This window comes from Cydia pomonella, chromosome 1 (assembly GCF_033807575.1).
Source record: "Cydia pomonella isolate Wapato2018A chromosome 1, ilCydPomo1, whole genome shotgun sequence".
NCBI classification, from domain to species: Eukaryota; Metazoa; Arthropoda; class Insecta; order Lepidoptera; family Tortricidae; genus Cydia; species Cydia pomonella.
Genome location: NC_084703.1, coordinates 15094476 through 15116975, shown reverse-complemented (window position 1 = coordinate 15116975; position 22500 = coordinate 15094476). Strand labels below are relative to the sequence as shown.

Here is a 22500-nt window from a genome sequence, read left to right as displayed (position 1 = left end):
GACCAGTAGAGGAGAACATCCGGATATACGCAAGCAGTTTGCCTGGGTCAAAACGGAGACCTTCGCTAACGCTTCGGTCAATGAAACTAAACTTGACTTTTATATTTAAATATAAATGACCAGCTTCTACCCACTACAACTGTTGTTTTAGTACGAAACTAGACAGATTGGGTAGTAGATTGGCCGATCGAACTGCGGCTTTCCCTAAAGTATCTGTGATGTAATATAAAACAAGAGCTTAGGACTTGTTATTGCACGTAATGCATTTTGTGTTTACATTTGTCGGCAAAATCACAAAGGACGACCTTGGAAAAAAGACAAACAACGATCCGTCGGTAAATAGCAATGTATATAAAAAAAATACTTTTACAAGAAACCGTTAAACAATTATATTCCGCGCTCATTTTATATACAGTCCATTGAAATAGATACATGATAAACTTACACAGTATATTACACCACATTTAAAACCATCGTAGCTAACTAAAGGGAAAATAGAACATAACTAGTAATAAGATTAAGGTTGTTTATCTCTCCAATGCAATGTTCAGGCCTGTTCCTTAGCCGAGGTCAGGACCTCTCTGGAAATGATGAGCCTTTGGATCTGGGAGGTTCCCTCGTATATTTGGTAGATCTTGGCGTCACGCATGAGCTTCTCGACGGGGTACTCGGTGTTGAAGCCGTTGCCGCCAAAGATCTGGACGGCGTCGGTGGCGTTTTTGTTGGCGACTTCGGATGCGTGGCATTTGGCGACTGACGCGATCACTGTGTTCCTAAAACCTGGTGGACAATAGTACATTACGACACAAGTGCGAAAAATAGGAAATTCGAAACGAGTGGCGATTAATTAAAACACGACCGAAGGGAGTGTTTTAAATCGACACGAATTGCGAATTACCTATTCGCACATGTATAGTACAACGTTTTACAGTACATATGGCCCTTTAAATGTTCGACACAGTAACGTAATATGCCAATTTTCGCACTAGTGCGGTAAAGTAGCACTATATGTACTGTAAAATTCATTATTATTCTATTATATTTTCACCTAACCCTGTGGTTCCGAAAGTGTTAATGGTGTACTCTTATATTTAGGAGAGCGTGCGTGAAATGTTGGTGGAAGTGTCAATGTCAAATATATCAACGTCGGGGGGTTACGTATTCAGCGATCAAATCTTACAAAAAAAAATCCTAAAACGTTCTTGGGGGAATGTAAAACTATGTTTTGCAAGTAAAAAAATTGTACTCCCTGGGTAGTTTGCGAAAAACTGTAAACTTTCGGACTTTTTTGTTGTATTAAAACAAACTATGGGTAGTTTGTCATATCTTGCTTTATAATGTTGAAAGTACATTAGAAAGAAAAGAAAGACAAAAATGTTTATTCAGGACGCTTACGATATTGCTTAAATCTATTATAACACATTTATTAGTAAAAACTATAAACGTCACTGAAAAGATGGAGAAGAGCTAAACGCTTTCGTTGACATTTAATTTTCTTTAAGTTGCACCAATTATATTGAATTGATTTTTCGCATGAGTAACTAATACTATTTGCAGTTTATGTGATTTTTTTCCATAGGTCCATTTTAATTTTTTTTTTTTTAGGGAATTAAATATAAAAAAAGTCCAGTTATACTCCTACTCATTCTTTGTAGCTATGATTTGTTTTGATTGCTCTACCTTTATATAGTTCTGGAGAAAAACGACTTTGAAAAATGTGTCCATAAAATAACGTTTTTGATATTATCTCGGTGACGGTTTACGATAGGGGGCTGAAAGTTAAGGTGTTTCTATAAGATAGATAACAAATGACATAATAAATATCCGATATTCGTCACAGGGGCCACTTCTCCTTCCTTAGCCTGCTAGACCCTTTAATGTAATTTTATATACACACATATCATAAACCCTCTATGATGCCTTCAAAATCCGTAAATAATGGCCAACATTACGATAAACTGTTTTGTTACAACAAATTTCTTATATGTGATAATGTAGTTATAGCTATGGAGTTTGGATTTAAAAGGAGTGAAATCTCTTATGGTAGAACTGTTGCAAAAGTGTCCAGCTGTCAGCTATAAATAATAGTTTCAAATCTCTCCAGAGTAGCGCTAAATAGCTAAGAACCTAGGCGTTATTGACGGAGTGAAGTGCGCTGTCTATGATTTGATTTTTTTGTCAAGTATTCTAGGTATTGTAGCGCCACCTATTTAAGGTTTTTATGACACTTTTTGGTACATGGAGATTTAATTCCTTACCTCCACCTTCCATAGTTTTAACTATAAAATGAATATGTGTAAAAATAGTCCCCAATATAAATGTATTTTAATAACAAATAAAATTCCCAATAATATTAAGCTAGAAACTCGAAACACAGTGTTTAAAAATAAATTAGAAAAATTAGTAATTGATAATGTTATTATTCGGTTAAGGGTTTTCTTAATGACGATAGTTTATAACATGTTTTTTTGTAATATTATTAATTGTCATTTTTAAATGAGAAGACTTGTTTTGTTTAGTTTTAAGTTAATGTTGTGTGCCCCTACAGGGTGTCATGGTCTGACTTGTATTTTATTGTATAACATCTTGATTTATTATGTACATGACTTTACAACAAATAAATGATGATGATGTTTTGTTGTTTTTAAGGTAACTAGAGCAAAAATTTCGTGTAAAATTATCGATAAAAATATTTCGGTGACGCCACCACATATCCGCGAGTTCCGCCAAGAGAGCAACGATTTGGCAACGATGCCCTAACGGAGGCTGTAATTTGGGTTAGTGAATATTTCATGGAAAGTTTATAATATGTGTGTAGATAAAATAGTGTATGTAACTGTACATAATTAGGCATTAAAGCACTCGTGTATTTTAATATCTTTTATTATGTAGCAGTCACATAAACTACTATATTACCAAGCAAGTTATGACAATAAACCCATAGTCACAACTTTTTTTGCTTGTAGAAAATAGTATCACGTTTCTTCAAGAACTCCAAATACCTAACATACGAAAACGCAGTTTTCCAACACGCTTGGCATTTTTAATGTAAACTTTTTCCGTTGTACTAGTACAGCCACAGACTTTAATTGCTGAGCTAATAAGGGTGTTATTTACATTGGACATTTTCATACCACCATATGAACTAGAACCCTAAATGGATCAACAATTAAAGTCTGTGACCGTACAATGAATAAATGTTTGGTTCACATACCATGGTCGACAAGCCACGCAGCCCGCTGCCATGCCAGGCGGGAGGTCTCCACGCCCATGGCCATGTCGGCGAGCATGAACGCCACGGCCTGGTGCTTGGCGATGGGCACGCCGAACGTCTTGCGCTCCAGCGCGTACTTCGTGGCCTCGTGCAACGCGCGGTTGGCCAGCCCTGTAGCACCTGAAGCTACCTGCAATTTCATGATCAATTGTTTACTTTTTGTTGATATTTTTATATCATATTATTAGATAAAGTTGGCTAAGATGATCGGACAGCCAATCAACATAACAGTTACATACTTTTTCAAAACGTCAGCATGGATTCTCAGTCAGTATGAAGTTGCTAATGACTTCATTTAATTCAGTAATCGATTAAACCAAAGTGTATTGTTATTCAACTAAAATTTGCTGAAAGTGCACGAAAGCGGATTACTGATTCGAATTGCGCATTTCCGAAGGCAATTAACGTAAAATTATTCGTTTTCATTAGTGACCGGTCCCCAGTAGTTATGCAGATTAATTATGAATAATTTCTACAAGTTGACGTGGCAAAATCCAAACAATACGGCGTATAAATGCAATGTTCTGCCGCCAGAGTGTAGCACTAGAACCTATCATAAACCATAGAATAACTTATACATCTGTGCCTTAAACTGTTTTAACCGACTTCAATTTCATAGAAGGAGGAGGTTCTGCATTCGGTCGTGGCATTTTTTTTTAATGTACGTTCACCGATTACTCCGACACCCGTGGTCCGATTTGAGTAATTCTTTTTTTGTTTGAAAGGAGTTATCTCCACGTTGGCTCCATTTTAATTTGGTTCTGATCTGATGATGGGATCCATGAGGAATTGAGGGAACACCTCATATTTTAAAGGCAGGTGTATGGTGATTTGGGTGCTTTCTTAAGCAAATCGAGCATTTTCTCTCAAAAACCACCAATTTGATGAAGTGGATCTGATGATGATGATCTTTTGATGATAATGGTGATGATTTTTTAAATGTAGTATGTTCACCCATTACTCCAACACCCGTGATCCGATTTGACTAATTCTTATTTTGTTTGAAAGGAGTTACCTCGAAGGCGGTCCCATAATATTTTTAGTTCTGACCTGATGATGGGATCCATGAGGAATTGAGGGAACTCCTCAATTTTTAAAGGATCATGTATGGTGATTTGACTGTAATCTGGGGGCGGTGAGTCGATGAGTCGGGGACTGAGGGGTTGGGAGTTGAGGAATCGAGTGGTTGGGGGTAGGAAATAGAGGAATTGGGGGTTAGGATTGGGAGTTAAATGGTCTGGGGTTGAGGGGTCGGGGAACGGCGGTTGATGGTTTGGTGGGTCAGGGGTTGATGTTCTGTGAGGTTGAGTGATCGGAGGGTTGAGGGACTGGGTCAGAGGCGGGGCGGAGGCTAGATTAAGAGTAGTGGCAGGAATGATTACTCAGACGAACTCGAGGAAAATCTTGATTATTTATTAAGGTTAATGAAATTAGTGTTAAACGTGATTGGTTTTTTTCATTCATGCGTCTCGCGTCACTCATAAAATGGAAAAATAAAAACTTTTTACAAAAAAAGTAAACCGACTTCAAAAAGGATAAAATAAAATATTATCCTTTTTTATGTATATGCGTCACCAATTGATGTGCTTGAAGTCGGTGCCAAGCCAAATAGTAACAATACCGGTCAAAAATAATCAGCTTTATGTCTATAAATCACATTACAACTGCAGTAATAGATATTATATACGTGGAATAAATTGTATCTGTCTCTTTGTTACCTTTTCACGGCTAAACATCTGAATCGATTTCGGTGAAATTTGGCATGAAGGTAAAAAGTTTAAGCCCTGAAGACAGTCCTTGAATTGTTTTATATTTTGAAATGAAGTTCTCTAGATAAGGGACTGGAAATAACTCAGTCTCAATTCCAGTTGCGTGCTATGGACAGTTCGAAAATTAGTAAAAATAGCTCTTTAAAAATTAAGACTGCAAATAAACACATTGGATTTATACTAATATAAACTTTCACGGTAGGCACTCAGATTCAAATCAATCAATCAAATATCAAAAATATTTTATTGTATGGTTATGGGTTCTACAAAGGTCTTAGGTAAATGAGTCATGTTCTCCATATCCTGCATTAAGTACAAAGGCGTACAATATTAGGTTACTTATCTTAGATCAAAATCTAATTGTGATGGATTGTGGTAGTGGCGCCCCCTATGCACACTACGTGTGTTCCCTATTGTTAAGACGCCTTTGTAATTTTTAGAACTGTCAATGTGTGTCAAAAGCCGTCACGGGCATTACAGTGATGCACATAGCCAATAGCGGATTTTCACTACACAAAATAGCCATTAAGGGCTGTGCTAATAGTACAATGTGATACAATTGTGCTAAGTTGGTCATTACGTACGAGGCGATATTGTAAGATATTGAGGCGCAATAAGAAAGCCGATGTGTGTAATGACCATAGCACACGCGTTTCATACGATGCTTTTCAACACACTAGCGAGGAAAAAATAAACTTTCATATTAATCAAATTTTAATTGTTAAATCGGTTAGTATGCAGTGTTGCATCTTTCATACTGCCTGCCGCCCCACGCCCGCCTGCAGGGCCCGGCCGGCTCGCCGCGGGCCCCAGCGTCCACGCTGTAAAATCGACTCGACCAATTTAAGAAGGATCCGTATGGAAACGGATCCTTCTTAAGCAATCTTAAGCAACATATTATTAGCAATCACTAATCAGTTACCTTCTTAACTTAGTCGGATAATATAATGTAAAAGCACGAGTGTTATAATATACTGAAAAAGAACGCGTGTTTAATATCGAGGATTATGAGCCAAAAATCGGTGGAATAAAAACGCCGTTTTGAGCAAGTGTGTTGAAAACAATGTTATTGTTATACTATAAGTTGTTGCTTCACAAGTATTCAATAAATTGTCTACCCCATTCCCCAATGCTCAGTAGGTAGATTTTCTAAGCTTTCAAAGTGTAAACAAGCTGCTTGTGTCTGTAATACTTAGTATAGCTTACTTCCTTCTGTAAATGTCTCAGACCTAGAATGAAAATTTTGCGATATTATCAAAATTGATATACAAGTTATACGCCAACTACAAGTTATATATAGAGGTAGTACGTGTATGAGGTAACGTAGTAAGATTCAAGTTTACTCCACAACGTGTGTACACCTGTCAACTCATTAGTCACCTTTAGGCTGATATTTTTGGGCATCTACAACGGACATAGCAATGGCATATTCTGTGGAATTTAATTCTCATTGCAATGCAATATGCAAAAAAGAAACTGAATCTATTCCGTGACATTAAAGGTTCCAGTGTTTAAGTTCAGTGTAGTGCACTAAATGGTAGTTCGTTTCTCTGCTCTAGTACTTGTAGTATGTGTGTAGTATTACCGGCGGGCGGGTCTTGTCAAAAGCACCCATGGCGATCTTGAAGCCGGCGCCCTCGCCGATGAGAACGTTCTCCTTGGGGATACGCACGTCCTCAAACGTGATGCCGCGCGTGTCCGATGCACGCTGGCCCATGTTTTGTTCCTGAATTTAACATATATATCAGCACAATTAGAAAGAAACAAGAAAAGGAAATACATTCGTTCGCATCACAGTCTATACAAATTAATTTTACAATACTAGAAAAAAAAAAACATAATTGAGTCAAACAGGATCTTCAATTAGCATGCTGTATTTCGGGCTAGTTTTCAGTGGGGCCAAAAAATACTGCCTTCTCAAACCGCACACTAACGTATTCTCTAGAGGAACATTTTATAATGCAATACTCAACAACATTGATATAGCTTAAAAGTTTTAGAGTAACACTTCCAAACTAAAACTAATATAGAATTACAGATTTTTGCAGACTTTGTCGGAAGTGAGATACAGAGTATTACAGAGTTTAAGATCTGCGGACTAAGCACGGTCGTATTTTTATTGCTTGTCACCACACCTGTCATGTTCTAACAAGTAAGTAAGTACGAAAGTGACAGGAATAGGTACAGATAATAAAAATGCAACCATGCTGCCATCGCTGGAAATGATATATACAAAATCTATTTATTTTGTACAAGTGATCCTTTTAATAACACTAATAAAATAAAAGAAACCTTCAGGCATAGGTACTGCCGCTTAGGCTGGGGGTCATTAAAATGAAAAGCAGCACCACACGTATTGAGGAAATTCACGTTATATACACCGTGTTTTTATTGAATTCCATTACCTTCGGGGTATCGGTAAGTAAGTTAAAGGAAACTAAGTGGCTAATTTAATTTAAAAAAAATTACTTACGTTTATTAGCAAATGTATGAACACGTACTAAGCACTAATCAATATGTAAACAGGCCCTAAGGCAAGTGTACACGCTCGTAAGGGCCTTATCAAATAAAAAATAATTATTGATTATCTCCGAAATGGAGTTAATTAGGATACCGGTGTCTTTGAAAAGTTACTTTACTTAAGCTCAGGGATACACCCTAGAAATTAACGAAAAAAAAACACGGTGTATAGTTCATCTTGCTCCGGTATCTGCCCGGGCCTGCGGCTGTAGTGTAGGTTAATACTGGTGGTAGTTTTTGATATTCATAAGTACATTGATTTTTTTCTAAATTTAAACAGTGCTATTTTTTTATTCATATCAAAAAATGAAGGATGCAAATTACAAATTAAATCAAAACATTATAGGTATTATGTTAATCGTACTTTGCGTCCAGGCGTAACTCCGGGCCAGTCCCGTTCGACAATGAAGCCGGTGAACGCCTTGCCGGCCGGGCACTTCGGGTCCGGATTAGTTCTTGCCAGCACGAAGTACCTTTAAATATATAAATACTGTATTAGGGCATCTTATCTTACTGTTATTCTTAGATAGATCAAAGATATTTAGTCGTGACGATCGCAAAACATGTACGAACATGTACAGACAACAACAGCAAGAAAAGAAGAAATCATTAAGTGTGTATCACAAAATGGACCCAACTCAGCATTATGCTGAGTAAATACTCAGTAATTACTTACCCCTACCCATCTCTAGGTACAAGCCCATTCACAAGAGCTGGCACGAATGAGTGAATGAAAATACCTGTGTGTATGACATTAATCAATAAAATGACGTCTCTGTCTGTACACCAATACACGTGTCACTCACACAATGAATGTTTCGTTCATTCCATTCGTGCCAGCTATCGTAAAACGACGTGCAAGTGTGGCTAGGCTTCACATTGGTGCTGTTTACACATTGATTGCGAGATACATTTGCTACTTGCGTTTAGTGGCAAATGTATGAACTCGCAATAGACACTAATCACTGTGCCCCAATGTGAAGGCCAGCCACGCTTACCTGTATGCCACACATACCCGTATTGACCTTTTCCTTTGACCAAATTTATTTTTTCTAGTAACTACGTTTACTAACGATTTCTGAGCTAAGACGCGGACAGACGGATTGACAGGTAGACAGGGCGAAACTATAGGGTTTCCTAGTTGGCTAGGAATCATGGCATTCAATACCTTTGCAACCGGTTTACCTTCGCTCTTTAGCTGTTTTATATGGAAGCTTTATTTATTAATTGTAAATTACAATTACATTATTGTACTATTAATACATTACGATATGAAAATCACTAAAGTGATTGGTAGATAAATTGGGTGAAAATATTTTCATCTTTGATATTTTATCTAGAACCTAACCGAACTAGGTTTGGAGAGTATATATCACAAATGTTACAGATTCCTTTACAAACGGCCTCCTAGCTTAGTTGGCAGTGCTGCAGTGCCTACGATCCTACGATCACGGAATCTATGAATTATCTATATTTATTTATTATATGTATCGTCGTCTAGTACCCACAACACAAGCCTTATTGAGCTTACTATAGGACAAAATCTATTTGTGTAAGATTGCCTCATAATATTTATAAAGTAAGTAGTAAAATTGCTTTATAAAGAACCACTTTCCCCTTCTCTCTAATCCTCTCTGGAACGAGTCTAGTTTTTCCGAATATATGGATCTTACCAGTTGGCGACACCACCATTGGTGATCCACATTTTCTGCCCATTGAGGATCCATTCGTCGCCCTTCTTCTCGGCCCTGGTCTTGATGCCGGCCACGTCGGAACCTGCGCCGGGTTCGGTCACACCGTAAGCCTATAATAAGTAATTCAATTTCTTTTTAACACATTCACGGCCAGCCACCGGCTAGGCGGATTGTTTGCTCGTAGACGTTATCGAGTACGCTCGTAGCGCGTAAGCTAAGCAGTGAATGTGTTATTATAAGATAATCTGGAGCAGCCCTATTAGGAAAGTACCCGACATACTGAAGCCATAAATAATGTTTCTTTGTAGTACTTATATTATATTAAAGTTGTGTTCTTGATGGTGAGTAGTGAGTCAAAGCTCCCTAGGATACACCGATGTGTTGACGGCGACCTGCATTTTTCGAAGAGTTGGTAACGCGCATGTAACATCTCTGGTGTTCGTCCGTAGCCTACAGTGTCCGCTTGCCATTAGAACGCCCGTGTGGCGTTGAGGGTATACAGTACGCTGCGTACTTTATTATCTTTACATGTACTATTTAATCTGATAGTCTTGTTAAGGTTTAGGAAAAACTTACAGCAACAAGCGGTTCGTCGATTAGCCTGCCCAGGTACTTCTTTTGTTGCTCCTTATTACCAGCGATGATCACGGGTGTTTGCTGAAATATAAGAAATTACGGAGTTAGTTCACGGACTGGATATTAAAATAAAACATACTAATGTTCTATCAAACCAATATCGCAAAGCACATAAAAGCACATAAAAGCCAGCAAAAGGTATGATGTTAGTAAACTATGAAGAAAAGCGATTATACGAGTCTCCATGGAGTGACAATGTGTGAGGTATAAATAATGTATAAATGGATCAGCTGCTCGTCACTACAGTTATTATTTAATATGTATGTGAATTTTATACGGCATGACTTCAAATTACACCCGAACAACTACTTCGTCTTTGATGGTACAATCAAAACTAGTACCTACGAGTGGCAGTATACTTTTACTTCATTAAGTTAAAACAATAACAAACTAACATTAAATGCCTAAAAGAGCCTGCTCTACAAACTACTTAGCTCGTCTGTGTCAGGGCAACATGCAGACCGGACAAGTTTTCCATTCACAGAAAATCTTCGGACGCCCATCATGCTGAACTCCAACAGCTTCCATGCACGGGTTACAATCTCTTCCTCTTAAGATAAGTAGAATGGCATATTAATATAACTTCTCCTTTTTTGCTTTTTTATTACAGTATATTCAAGAATAATATTGGATTTAGATCAATTAAATATCTTTTTTCTATCATTCTACATATATTAGGACTCCAAAGACAGAAACCCTAAACCAACTTTGTAAAGGAAACCGATTAGTATTTTTAATAGGATCAGTGCAAGTAATCCATCAAAAAACTGCAATCGCTTCACTCACTCCAAGCCCACTGGCTTCCATAGCAGTCATGATACCGGTGCAGCCATAGGCCAGTTCCTCCGCTACCATACAACCTTCGAAAACTCCCATGTTCATACCACCTAAGGAAATGAGAAGGGTGAAGTGATATAAGCGACGAGGTATATAAATTAATACATATAGATAAATACTTAGATACCACATAGAAAATATCCATAGCACAGGAACAAATGTCTGTGATAAACACACATAAACAAATGCCCTTACCAGGATTCGAACCCGGAACCGCATGCTTGTCCATGGCTAGGAGGACGCACTTTCACTGCCAAGAACTCCACTAGGGAGTTCTCGAAAACTTTGTTCACATGCCACGCGACTCCCGAGGGGATTCGGGAGGGGTTCGTACTATACAATTATAGATGACTAAAGCCCATGCCATCCGACTCCTCTAGCGAGTTCTTACGAAACTTACGATTTTTCAGGGTTGTCACTATACCTCGTTTTTTACGATTACAAAAATGCGATTTTTAGGAAAACAATTTAAAAGCTGGCATAAATATTTGCCTCATTTTCTTCACCATAACGTTAACAATGGAATATTAAATCTTATTCTATGCTCACTATGCAACTAAAAATGCATGGCGTTGGCAATTTTGTCCTTTGTGACAGCCCTGGACTCCCTAGAGGAGTCGTCGGCATACGGCATAGAAACAAATGAACTCCCCAGCGGAGTTCTTGGCGTGCAGCGTTGTTTATTCGCCGAGTGCGCGTTTGGACTCCACGGGGGAGTCTTATATAGATGTTTGTATTTACGCCGGCATTCAGCGGTGGACTTGAGTTTTGGCCTGGCAATGAAAGTGTTAAATGCTTGTCCCTTCAAAAATAGTTACGTCATTACGGTACCGATTAAAAGCAGAACCGATGAAAGCAGACCCTGCTCCCGGTACCGGTTTTCTATATAAATTTAGTGCCAGTACCGGAAAACCCCAAACAAACAAATTCCCGTCATACAAATTCGGTACCGGAATTATGTATTTTCTGTCAATACTCGTATATATGCAGTACCTACTAATGAAGATGGAAACAAAACGAATTTGGAGAACTCTCCAATGTGATATGTTTTATGGGGATTTAAGTAAATATTATAATATAACGTTATATTTTCCGTCGATAACTTCAGATCATTAGAGACTGTGCGGAAAGAGAAGAGTCATAGAATGTATCGGTTCACATACATTCCACAACTCTTTTCCGAACACATTCTACTAGGTACTTGTTGAAATTCCATTTTACTTTAAGCTTAATAGATTACCTAGTATGAATAATTTGCTGAAGTTCGTCATCTAACTGTCTAGTTGCTTTTAAAATCATTTTTTTATCGTATTGTTTAAATATAACATGGAATAGTTTTTAAACTACATAATTGATGTCCTTGAAATAAAAGAGGTGGAATGTGGAATATTGTACGTATTTGTGTACAGTAAATTTGAGTTCCAAAAATAAGGATAATATTAAATACATAAAGTACCTAAGATAAAAATCTTTCAACTTGTGTACAATGCTTACGGGAAGACCAAATAGATCAATACCACAGTAATTAATAAAAATAGTAACCGACTTTGACAGCTGCAGGTCCTGCTGTCCCTCAATAATGCAAAGAACGTTCTCTTTCGGTTTTCTAGGGTTCAATGCGATTATTACTTGGATGATGATAATCATAAGTATCATAATACCTATTTCTCCTCCGACCTACGAATAGCTGTACTACCCCAATAAGTTCCTCGGGCAGACCGCAGCTTAACAACTTAACGATACATCGTATACTCGTAACACAGTCAACACTGACTACGTAGAATTCCACAATCCAAATTGAATGACGGATCGACAAAGAAATGTACTTATCTCACATTTTATAGGTTCTATTTAACCATCATTGTGTGAAAATGCGATGACCACGGGAACTAGGATGCACGAGCATTTAGAGAGAGGTACCATGCGAAACTGCTGAGGAACACCACCGAACCGACTAAACAAACGGAATCGTTCTTTGGCAAACAAACTTTCGTCGAAAACTCCAGTCTCCACGCCTCCTGAAATATATTTATATTTTTCGATTTTAACAAGACCGTCTACAAACCTCTTAAGGCGCCGTAAGTTCAGGTTCTTCTATCACACTCACTGAGCGTGTCCGGAATCGCAGATATGGTATTGTTTTAGATTATTATTTTTTGGTTAGTTTTAAGACGAAGTGGAGAGCCGCGCGAAATCGTGTTTTTGTCATACAAACGTCCTCATTTTCCTCTCTGGATACATTATTGAAAATATTTTGACATAACTAAGTAGATGTACATACATATATCAACCACAGCTATGCCCCTTCGTTTAACTCTTTTCGAATTTCGAGTAAAATATTCGTGAGAGTAAATGAAAGCTTAATAGGTACCTAAAACCCTTGAAACATATTTCTACGAATTGAAGGTAGTTATGAAATAAAATCAATTTATTAATATAAACCCGTATTTTTAGCAATTCCCTCTTTCTTTGTTAAATAAGCTAATTTATGTGTCCATGAACCCTGAGGTCCAGGGTTCAAATCCCGGTCAGTTCTCTTTCCTGTGCTGTACCCATAGTAGTAAACTTTTCTTAATTTCGGGCTTGTTTGATCTGTGTAAGTGTCCCCAGTCCCCAAATATTTATTACATCATCCACTGAATTAGTAGTAGATATGGACCCTGTATGGTGGTCGTTACGAAGATAAAAAGAAACGTAATCTGATTGTGATTTTGCTGAATCTACTACCATGGAATTTGTGACGAGTGACGACCTCGAGAAGTGCGAAGCATGAGCATAGAGTTTGTCAAAAAAGACTTACTCCCAAGTTAGTACCAAAGAGGGCCGTCTTACTTAACCCTTCTTTGCATGGTGATGGAATTTTTTATCATAACCTTGTCCTATTAATTAAAGGTAGTTTTGCGGGTGATTGACATTTATTTTAAGACTGTCATGCTTCAAGAAGAGTATAGCGTGAAATGGAACGTAGTTGTGTTAATAAACAGAATAGGGTTGTTTCCATCTACAAATCTTAGGGCAGAATAGTACGAGTATCCCGATAAATTCTTATGGATTATAAGAACATGTTAAACTACATTTAGTGGACCTCTAATGAGCATATTTTTGTAAATATTGAATTTAAAATATCTTTTAACACACGTCACGTGACCGAAGTCGAAACGACATTGAAGATTCTGATGACGTCATAACTCACGGTTTGACACTGGGCTATAACCGCGAAAATCGAAGTTCGTCATTGCGGGCATTTTTCTCTGTCATTCTAATTACGTCTTACAAGGAAAGCTACCCAACTGTCCGACGCCGATTTGATTCATTTTGATATATGTTATAGAGTAGTCTAAAATAACGGACCGTATTTTTTTTTAGCTGCCCAAACTCAACCTATTGGGAGAAATTGTCCTCCAAAGTACTAAAAAGTTACTAAATCTTCTAACTCCTATAGAAAGTGAGGCTCAAGCAACTTGCTAGTTAATGGCTTGTTTGAGGAGTATATGTTTGAGAGCCGGAAAAAATAATGTACACGTGTTTTGTTAAACTCAAGTTTTCCTAAAAAAACACCCGTCTTTATGTGTAACTATAGTGATAAGATATTATAAAACTTCGAAAGTCGATTTTTTTAGGAAATAATTATTTAAAAATTTATAAGTATCCGCGGGCTCGCCGTTTTGCGCCATTTACGAAAACTGTTGACCTTGTATTCTGTACTCTGAACGATAGTACTGCGAAAATATTGATATTTGCGGAATAATTAATGTGTATCAGGTATGTAATTTAATATTATGTTATTTTTTGTGCATACATTTTCGAAATTGGAACATAAAGTACCTAACCCGAAAGTATGTGATGGAAATTTCGATCATTATGCGACAACTTCACTCGTAAAGTATGGCGAATTATTTATCAGTAATGACCGAGTGATCTATGTTTAAGTGTTGTGTAAATTTATGTCCGAAGAAAAATAATAACTGTTTCCTGAAATATCACCTAGAATAAATACTTTGTAACTCTTGTAAAAAAAATAGGAATAATTACATCAAAACTGTTTAATTTATTTACGCTTAAGGTCAGAGTTTGCATAATGATGGAAATTTCCATCATATAAAAAAATAGACATATTTTGTAAAACTTACGTTATATATATATTTTTTACATTTTTACCGTAATGTGGAGGTTAACTAACATGATTTATTTAATACCCGAACACCCGAAAGCGAATTCTTCTCCGATCAAACATTCTTCGAACACTCCTATATTGCCGACGCCACCTGAAATGCTATGGCTATCACTATCACCAACTACTCTCTCGATAGTCGGTAATAATTACTCGAACTACTCGTATTTGGGCGCTAGAAGTTTTCCGTAGATTAGATCATATCTAAAATGGTTTAGAATTGATCACTTCGTGGACAAACGGACGATGGACGATATGGTTAGGTTATGTTAAGTTAGGTTAGTTTGACTTTTTCATGATGTGGCCAACCGATCATTTCAAGAAATTATTGCCACATCATGAAATTATGAATATGAATTTACCTTATCCACTTGAAAGTATGACATAATGACAACGTGAAAGACAACACAAAAATATAAGTGACTAAGTTAACAGTAAATGAGCCCACATACCTACATACCAAACCAAAATAAAGTAATTTTTGGCTTAGCGGAAGTTATTGAAGTGATTTCTTGGATCGTGATTGATAGGCATATGAGTCACCCAAGATATTCTACGCATATTCGTGACTTGGTGTCACCATTGCAGTAATATATGCATTTTCCTCCACACCTGCCACGAAGTTGCGCTGATAGCTAAGACGAGAAATGTATTTTTGTGGAAATGTGAATTATAGGGGTACTAGAGTAACGTAAAACAGAGACGCGCAGCGAGTAGCAAGTCATGTCACGGACTCACGCCCAGGCTGGTGCCCCCAATGGCTGTGCAGATGCCAGAGCACCCGAATGCGAACTCTTCGGCGATCAAACACTCCTCGAACACTCCTAGATTACCAACACCGCCTGAAACACCCCTCAATTATACATAGGAAATGTTTTAGCATTTTCCTACTGCCTAGATATGCCATTATATGTAAAATTTAACAAATGAACAAATGATAACCGAACCCTGTATATTAGATCTGGCAAATAATAAACCCTACCATACCTCCATGAATTAAAGAGGTGTTTTATTATTTGCCGTAACTCATGACCTAAAATAACGTTAAATATTGTACTGATATAATAGTCTAATCATTTATTTAATATCATTCATTTTATTCGCGTAAAAATGTGTCTCATAATAACGATTACTCGTTAAAAAGTTATATTCTTGGGTACCATTATTAATCTAATATGAGTTACGTATTTAGCTATTAAGTCGAATAAAATATTCCTGGACACAATGGTGACATCATCAATATAAATAAATAGCCTAACCAAGTTAAGTGCCTCGTCTAATATTTGTTTTTAGAAGTAGATAATTTTATACAATTGCTATGAAACTATCAAGAAACTAATTTAACAATGTTTTGAAAGTGGAGGCTGAATAGCAAAGCCATAAAACTATTTGGTGTTGACCACTCACTCCCAAACCACTACCAGTGATGATAGCCAACGTTACACCCGTGCAGCCAAACGCTAACTCTTCCACGATCAATACGATCATACTCGTTTCGAACGATCCGTGTAGCAATAATTTCCATTGCTCTTAAAAAACATAAAATAATATAAAATGCATCTTTGATATGTATGATCTAAGGATATAAAAACAACTAACTTTGTTTCAATATCTGATTTGCGTGTGGCACTAGGAACGATACGGATGTTATTCTTAAGATGAACAATGATATGCAAAAAGAATAGTATGAATAACTGACAATGAGAATGAGGTTAAAAACTGTCAATAGAGACGTTGACCCAGGTATCACATGTATGCAGAATGTATAGTCAATATTTTAATTCATAAATAAATAATATGTCGACAAATAGACTTTTATTTGTACATTGGTGTTAGCTTGCGTAGTCCTTTTAGTTTTTAATCTAATTCTCTTGTTCCATTCCGGCGGATTGTCACAACCATTTCTCCTTCAACCCACACTAGAATCGAGTTTAATTAGAGCTCACTCCGACTTCGGTGATGTTAATGGCTGCCATGATCCCGGAGCAGCCGAACGCCATTTCCTCTACGACTAGGCAATTCTCAAACACCCCTAGTCCTAGACCGCCGGTCGTTTGGATAAAAAAAAGTCACGTAAACGGCGGTGAACCTTAAAAAAGACACGTAAACGGTGGCAAAACTAAAAAAACATAAAATCGCGAAATTTTCTATATTGATTCCCGTTCCTTGTCTTAAAAGATTACTTTCCAATATCCTATAGCGCGTTGGTTGAATATTGGACCGGCTTTCATATACCACATAGTCAAAATATTACTATAGTAATCGTCGAAACGAATGCTTTCTTAGAGCGTGTAATATTTTTCACACTTATCTTTATCATTGCGGCGATAGAAAACACGCATATAAGGTAATAGATATCTTACCCAAGTATTAGTAAGATTAATTTTGATCTTTTGCCCGACTGCTGACGGATTTTATTCATTCGACTTGTACGTTTTATTATTTAATAATAGAACAAGTTTAGTCCCGATTCTCAGTCTATAGCATGGTATAGTACAAGGCCTGTCGACTTCCTTAGAAAAACAGCGTCAGCTTTATAATTGCGCATGTGTGGTCTGATGCTGGGAAAATAGTTGCCAGTAATTAACATTTTATTTATCGTATGGCATTTTAAGTTACCTACTGCATTTAAGTGAAATTAAATATTAATCTACAGATAAATGTTTGCACTCTTCAGATACTCGATGGACCTTTCGCTAAGGTTCGCGAGGTCTTCAATCCGTCCCTTGAATTTGGTGAGAGGGCATTCCAGAACAATGTGTTCGACCGTCTGCTCAGGGTCACCACACACACACTGGGGGGAGTCACACCAGCCCCATTTATGCCAATGGTAGGCACAGTTTCCAACACCTATCCGTATGCGGTTCAGTTAACTCCATACCCGGCGCGATTTGTCGAAGCCAAGTGGACGTCTATTTGGGCTGGGGGTATTGGGGTCACTCTACCATTTGTAAATTATTATTTTTTTATATAAATTATTACTTAGTTTGTCTTTGTCTATGTTCATTACATCTATGGAGGTTAGAGGTTAAAAAAAATTGTCTTGTACTTGGGTCTGGCCAGTTAGAATATAGACAAAAGTCTGCAATGTCAATGCTGTCAATAAAGTCATTGACGCAAAACTATAAAAGTTTTTATTATAAAATGATTAACTTACGATTTGTTTTCTTGAAATATATTTATTGATTACTTTTCAAAAATTAAAAATCCACCGCACAGACTCAGTTAAAGTTTAATCCATTGTACTAAACTAAGAAACAACAATTATTTCAACGTAAGAAATAAGAGTATTTTAATCAGTAAATAAAATAAGTGTAACATTGCTAAATTCAAATACATAAATTTAATTTTACCACCCCCTTAAGTCCCACGGACGCTACATCGCGTCCGAAATTAAAATCAAAATTCATCATAGATGTAAAATTTATCAGTTATCATTGATTTAGCTGGCAATTTAGACCCCTGTACTGTAGGGCTATGATGGTCGGCTCTTTATCATTTGTCACCATGCCTGTCACGTTCTAACAAGTATGTAAGTGCAACAGTGACGGGTATAGTGACAAGTGATATAAATGGAACCATGATGCCACCACTGGTAGCAATTAGAGAGGTTAGTAATTAGGGAGATTGGTTATAGTATTGTTTAAAATGTGAATGTTTTGTTTTAGAGGGTGAACGTGAGAAAATAATCATATAATTTCCATTTTATATAGATACTAGTTTAACATGTAAGTACTTAACCATTATACATATGCTTCATCAATTAGTAGTATAGACTGATGGTTGCCGTTACGAAGATATGAAGAAACTTAAACTGACTTTGATCTGCTGAACATAACTACCAAGGAACTTGTGACGAGCTCGAGAACTGCGAAGCATGAGCATTGAGTTTGTAAAATAAGACTTCCTCCCAAGTTAATACCAAAGAGGGCCGTCTTAATACCCGAACACCTGAAAGCGAATTCTTCACCGATAAAACATTCCTCGAACACTCCTATATTGCCAACGCCTCCTGAAAAAAACTCTCTCATCTAAATAATGCTAAAATTCAGGGGCTATCACTATCAACAACTACTCTCTCAATAGTCGATAATTATTACTAGAACTACTCGTTTTTGGGCGCTAGAAGTACTCCGAAGATTTTGATCATTTCTTGAAATGCTATTATAGAATTGATCACTTCGTGGTCGAATGGACGATGGACGATATGGTTAGGTTTGGTTTGACTTTTTCATGATGTGGCAAACCGATCTTTTCATGTTATTATCGCCACACCATGAAATTATCAATATGTACTATTTACCTTATCCACTTGAAAGTATGACATTATGACAACGTGAAAGACAACACAAAAATAAAATCAGCTCACATACCTACTAAACCAAGAGCTAAAGTAATTTATGGCTTAGGGGAGGTTATTGAAGTGTTTGCTTCGTTCGTGATTGATAGGCATATGAGTCGGTCACGATGTTCTACGCATATTCGTTACTTGGTGTCACCATGGCAGTAATGCATGCATTTTTCTCCACACCTGCCACGAAGTGGCGCTGATAGCTAAGACGAGAAATGTATTTTTGTGGAAATGTAAAATATAGGTACTAAAGATAGCGTAAAACTGAGACCCTCAGCGAGTAGCAACTCATGTCACGGACTCACGCCCAGGTTGGTGCCCCCAATGGCTGTGCAGATGCCAGAGCACCCAAATGCGAACTCTTCTCCGATCAAACACTCGTCGAACACTCCTAGATTACCAACACCGCCTGAAACACCCCTCAATTATACATAAGAAATGTTGTAGCATGTGCCTACTGCCTAGACAGGGACTTCATTATATGTAAAAATTAACAAATTATAACCTAACCCTGTATATTAGATCCGGCAAATAATAAACCCTACCATGTCTCCATGAAATAAAAAGGTTTTTTTTATTATTTGCCGTAACTCATGACCTAATCTAATCACTTATTTAATATAATTTAAATATCAGTCCAAAATTACGCATAAAAAATGTCTCATAATGACGATTATTCGTTAAAAAGTTCTTTTACAGTACATATGGGGCTACTTTATAGCACTAGTGCGAGAAGTAGCATATTACGTTACTGTGTCGAACATTTAAAGGGCCATATGTACTGTAAAACGTTGTACGATACATGTGCGAATAGGTAATTCGCAACTCGTGTCGATTTAAAACACTCCCTTCGGTCGTGTTTTAATTTATCGCCACTCGTTTCGAATTTCCTATTTTTCGCACTTGTATCGTAATGTACTATTCTTGGGTGGGTATCTTTAATCTAATATGAAGTTGTGTATTTAGCTATTACGTCGAATAAAATATTACTGGACACAATAGCAACATCATTAATATTAATAAATCGCCTAACCAAGTTAAGTGCCTCGTTTAATATTTATTTGTAGAGGTTGATGAATTTATACAATTACTATGGAACTATCAAGCTAATTTGACAATGTTTTGAAAGTGGAAGCTAAATCACAAAGCCATATCTGGTGATAACCACTCACTCCCAAACCACTGCCAGTGATAGCTAACGTTACACCCGTGCAGCCAAACGCTAACTCTTCTACGATCATACTCGTTTCGAACGATCCGATATTCCCAATGCCACCTGAAATGACTGTCAGCTATAACTTAACTATTAACCCCCTTATTCATAAACGTGTACTAAAGTTACGATGCCGCTGATCATCGTTTGTACCTTTCCATCATACCAATACGTCGGAAAGGGACAAACGATGATCAGCGGCATCGTAACTTTAGTACACGTTTATGAATAAGGGGGTAAGTGTTTATTTTTTATTTTGTGTTCACACAAAAGTATTTTTTTAATGATATAGGAGGCAAACGAACAGACGGGTCACCTTATGGTAAGCGATTACCGCCGCACAGAGGGTTTGTAAGTGCGTTGTCGGCCTTTGAGATTTCCATCGTCCGCTCTTTTCTTGAAAGAAGTGTAGCAATAATTTCCATAGCTCTTACAAACAACAAACATAGTGTCATGAAACCTTCATGATTCAAATCAAGATCTGAAGATTATGTCAAGAATATACAATGCATCTTTGATATATATAATCCAAGGATATAAAAATATGTAACTTTGCTTCAATATCTGAATTTCGTGTGGCACTAGGTACTCATACGGATGTTATTCTTAAGATGAACCATGATATGCAGAAAGTAGGAAGTGCAGTAGGAATACCTGACAATGAGAATGAGGTTAAAAACTGTCAATAGAGACGTTAACCCATGTATCACATGCATGCAGAATGTATAGTAATTTTTATTTGTACATTGGTGTTAGCTTGCGTAGTCCTTTTAGTTTTTAATCTCATTCTTTGGTTCCATTCCGTCAGATTGTCACAACCATTGCTCCTTCAACCCACACTAAAATCGAGTTTAATTAGAGCTCACTCCGACTTCGGTGATGTAAATGGCTGCCATGATCCCGGAGCAGCCGAACGCCATTTCCTCTACGACTAGGCAATTTTCAAACACCCCTAGTCCTAGACCGCCTGTCGTTGAGATTAAAAAAGACACGTAAACGGTGGTGAAACTAAAAAAAAACATAAAATCGCGAAATGTTTTATATTGATTCCCGTTTCTTGTCTTAAAAGATTACTTTCCAATATCCTATAGCGCGTTGGGTGAATATTGCTCCGGCTTTCATATACCACATAGTCAAAATGTTATTATCGTAATCGTCAAAAAGAATGCTTTCTTAGATCGTGTAATATTTTTCACACTTGTCATGATCATTGCGGCGATAGCAAACACGCATACAAGGTTAATAGATATCTTACCCAAGTACATTATTTATCTTTTGCCCGACTACTGACGGATTTAATTTTATTAGTTCGACTTGTACGTCTTATTATTTGATAATAGAACAAGTTTACTCCTGATTCTCAGTCTATAGATAGTATAGAGCTTGTCAAAGGGAATAGTTATTATTAAACCGTTGAAAATAATTATTGACACACTCCATGAAGACGTAGCCGACGTAGACGTAGCGAATTCTTTACAAAATATATAAGTACCTACGTTATTTCAAAAAGTGTTAGTTTCTTTATATAACTTACTTATCTACTTTTATAAATCTAGTAAAGAATTACGAGGATGTTTTAATTGCAACATTATATTTACTTTCAATTATTGTTGATAGATAGAGAAAATCGGCATTGATTAGTTGATTAAAGCTAGGCTACGTAAAAATGTTTTAGTACTAGATCCAGAACGTATATGTTTACGATCACTACAAACACTTAAAATATCCCCATAGGTTTAGGTTTATCTAATACGGGAAGTAACGTGCAATATACATATACCTAGATGTAAAAGTATAAAATTTACGTAGGGGGATTCTGGCCACTTACGCCTATGTTGGATGTCAACAAGGCTGCTTTTATTCCAGCGCACCCGAACGAAATCTCTTCAACGACTAGGCAAGAATCAAATACACCTAGCTCCAACCCCCCTGAAATAACAACTCGCATTTGTTTAGTCGGCTAATAAGATATATTTTACTTTACTTCAATTGGGAGCGTATAGATATGGTACTTACACTACACTACAGTTCATGC

The 22500-nt window shown here is 37.0% G+C and overlaps 1 protein-coding gene across 4 annotated transcripts in view; it reads right to left on the bottom strand.

The window, feature by feature from the left end:
* Positions 1-330: 330 nt before the first annotated feature.
* Positions 331-22500, bottom strand: part of LOC133516234 (medium-chain specific acyl-CoA dehydrogenase, mitochondrial) — a 42143-nt gene continuing 19973 nt past the window's right edge. Inside the window, exons 4-10 of one of the 4 annotated variants that reach the window (XM_061849080.1) lie at positions 21332-21432; positions 9834-9914; positions 9237-9367; positions 7928-8036; positions 6629-6769; positions 3215-3404; positions 331-780 (exon numbers count right to left, since the gene is read on the bottom strand). In XM_061849080.1, the coding sequence (XP_061705064.1) occupies positions 548-780; positions 3215-3404; positions 6629-6769; positions 7928-8036; positions 9237-9367; positions 9834-9914; positions 21332-21432 (986 nt within the window). In that variant the 3' untranslated portion in view covers positions 331-547. Of the gene's footprint in view, positions 781-3214; positions 3405-6628; positions 6770-7927; positions 8037-9236; positions 9368-9833; positions 9915-10679; positions 10781-15639; positions 15744-19557; positions 19662-21331; positions 21433-22500 lie in introns of all 4 variants that reach the window. The other 3 variants (XM_061849054.1, XM_061849064.1, XM_061849073.1) reach the window with 3 other exon arrangements.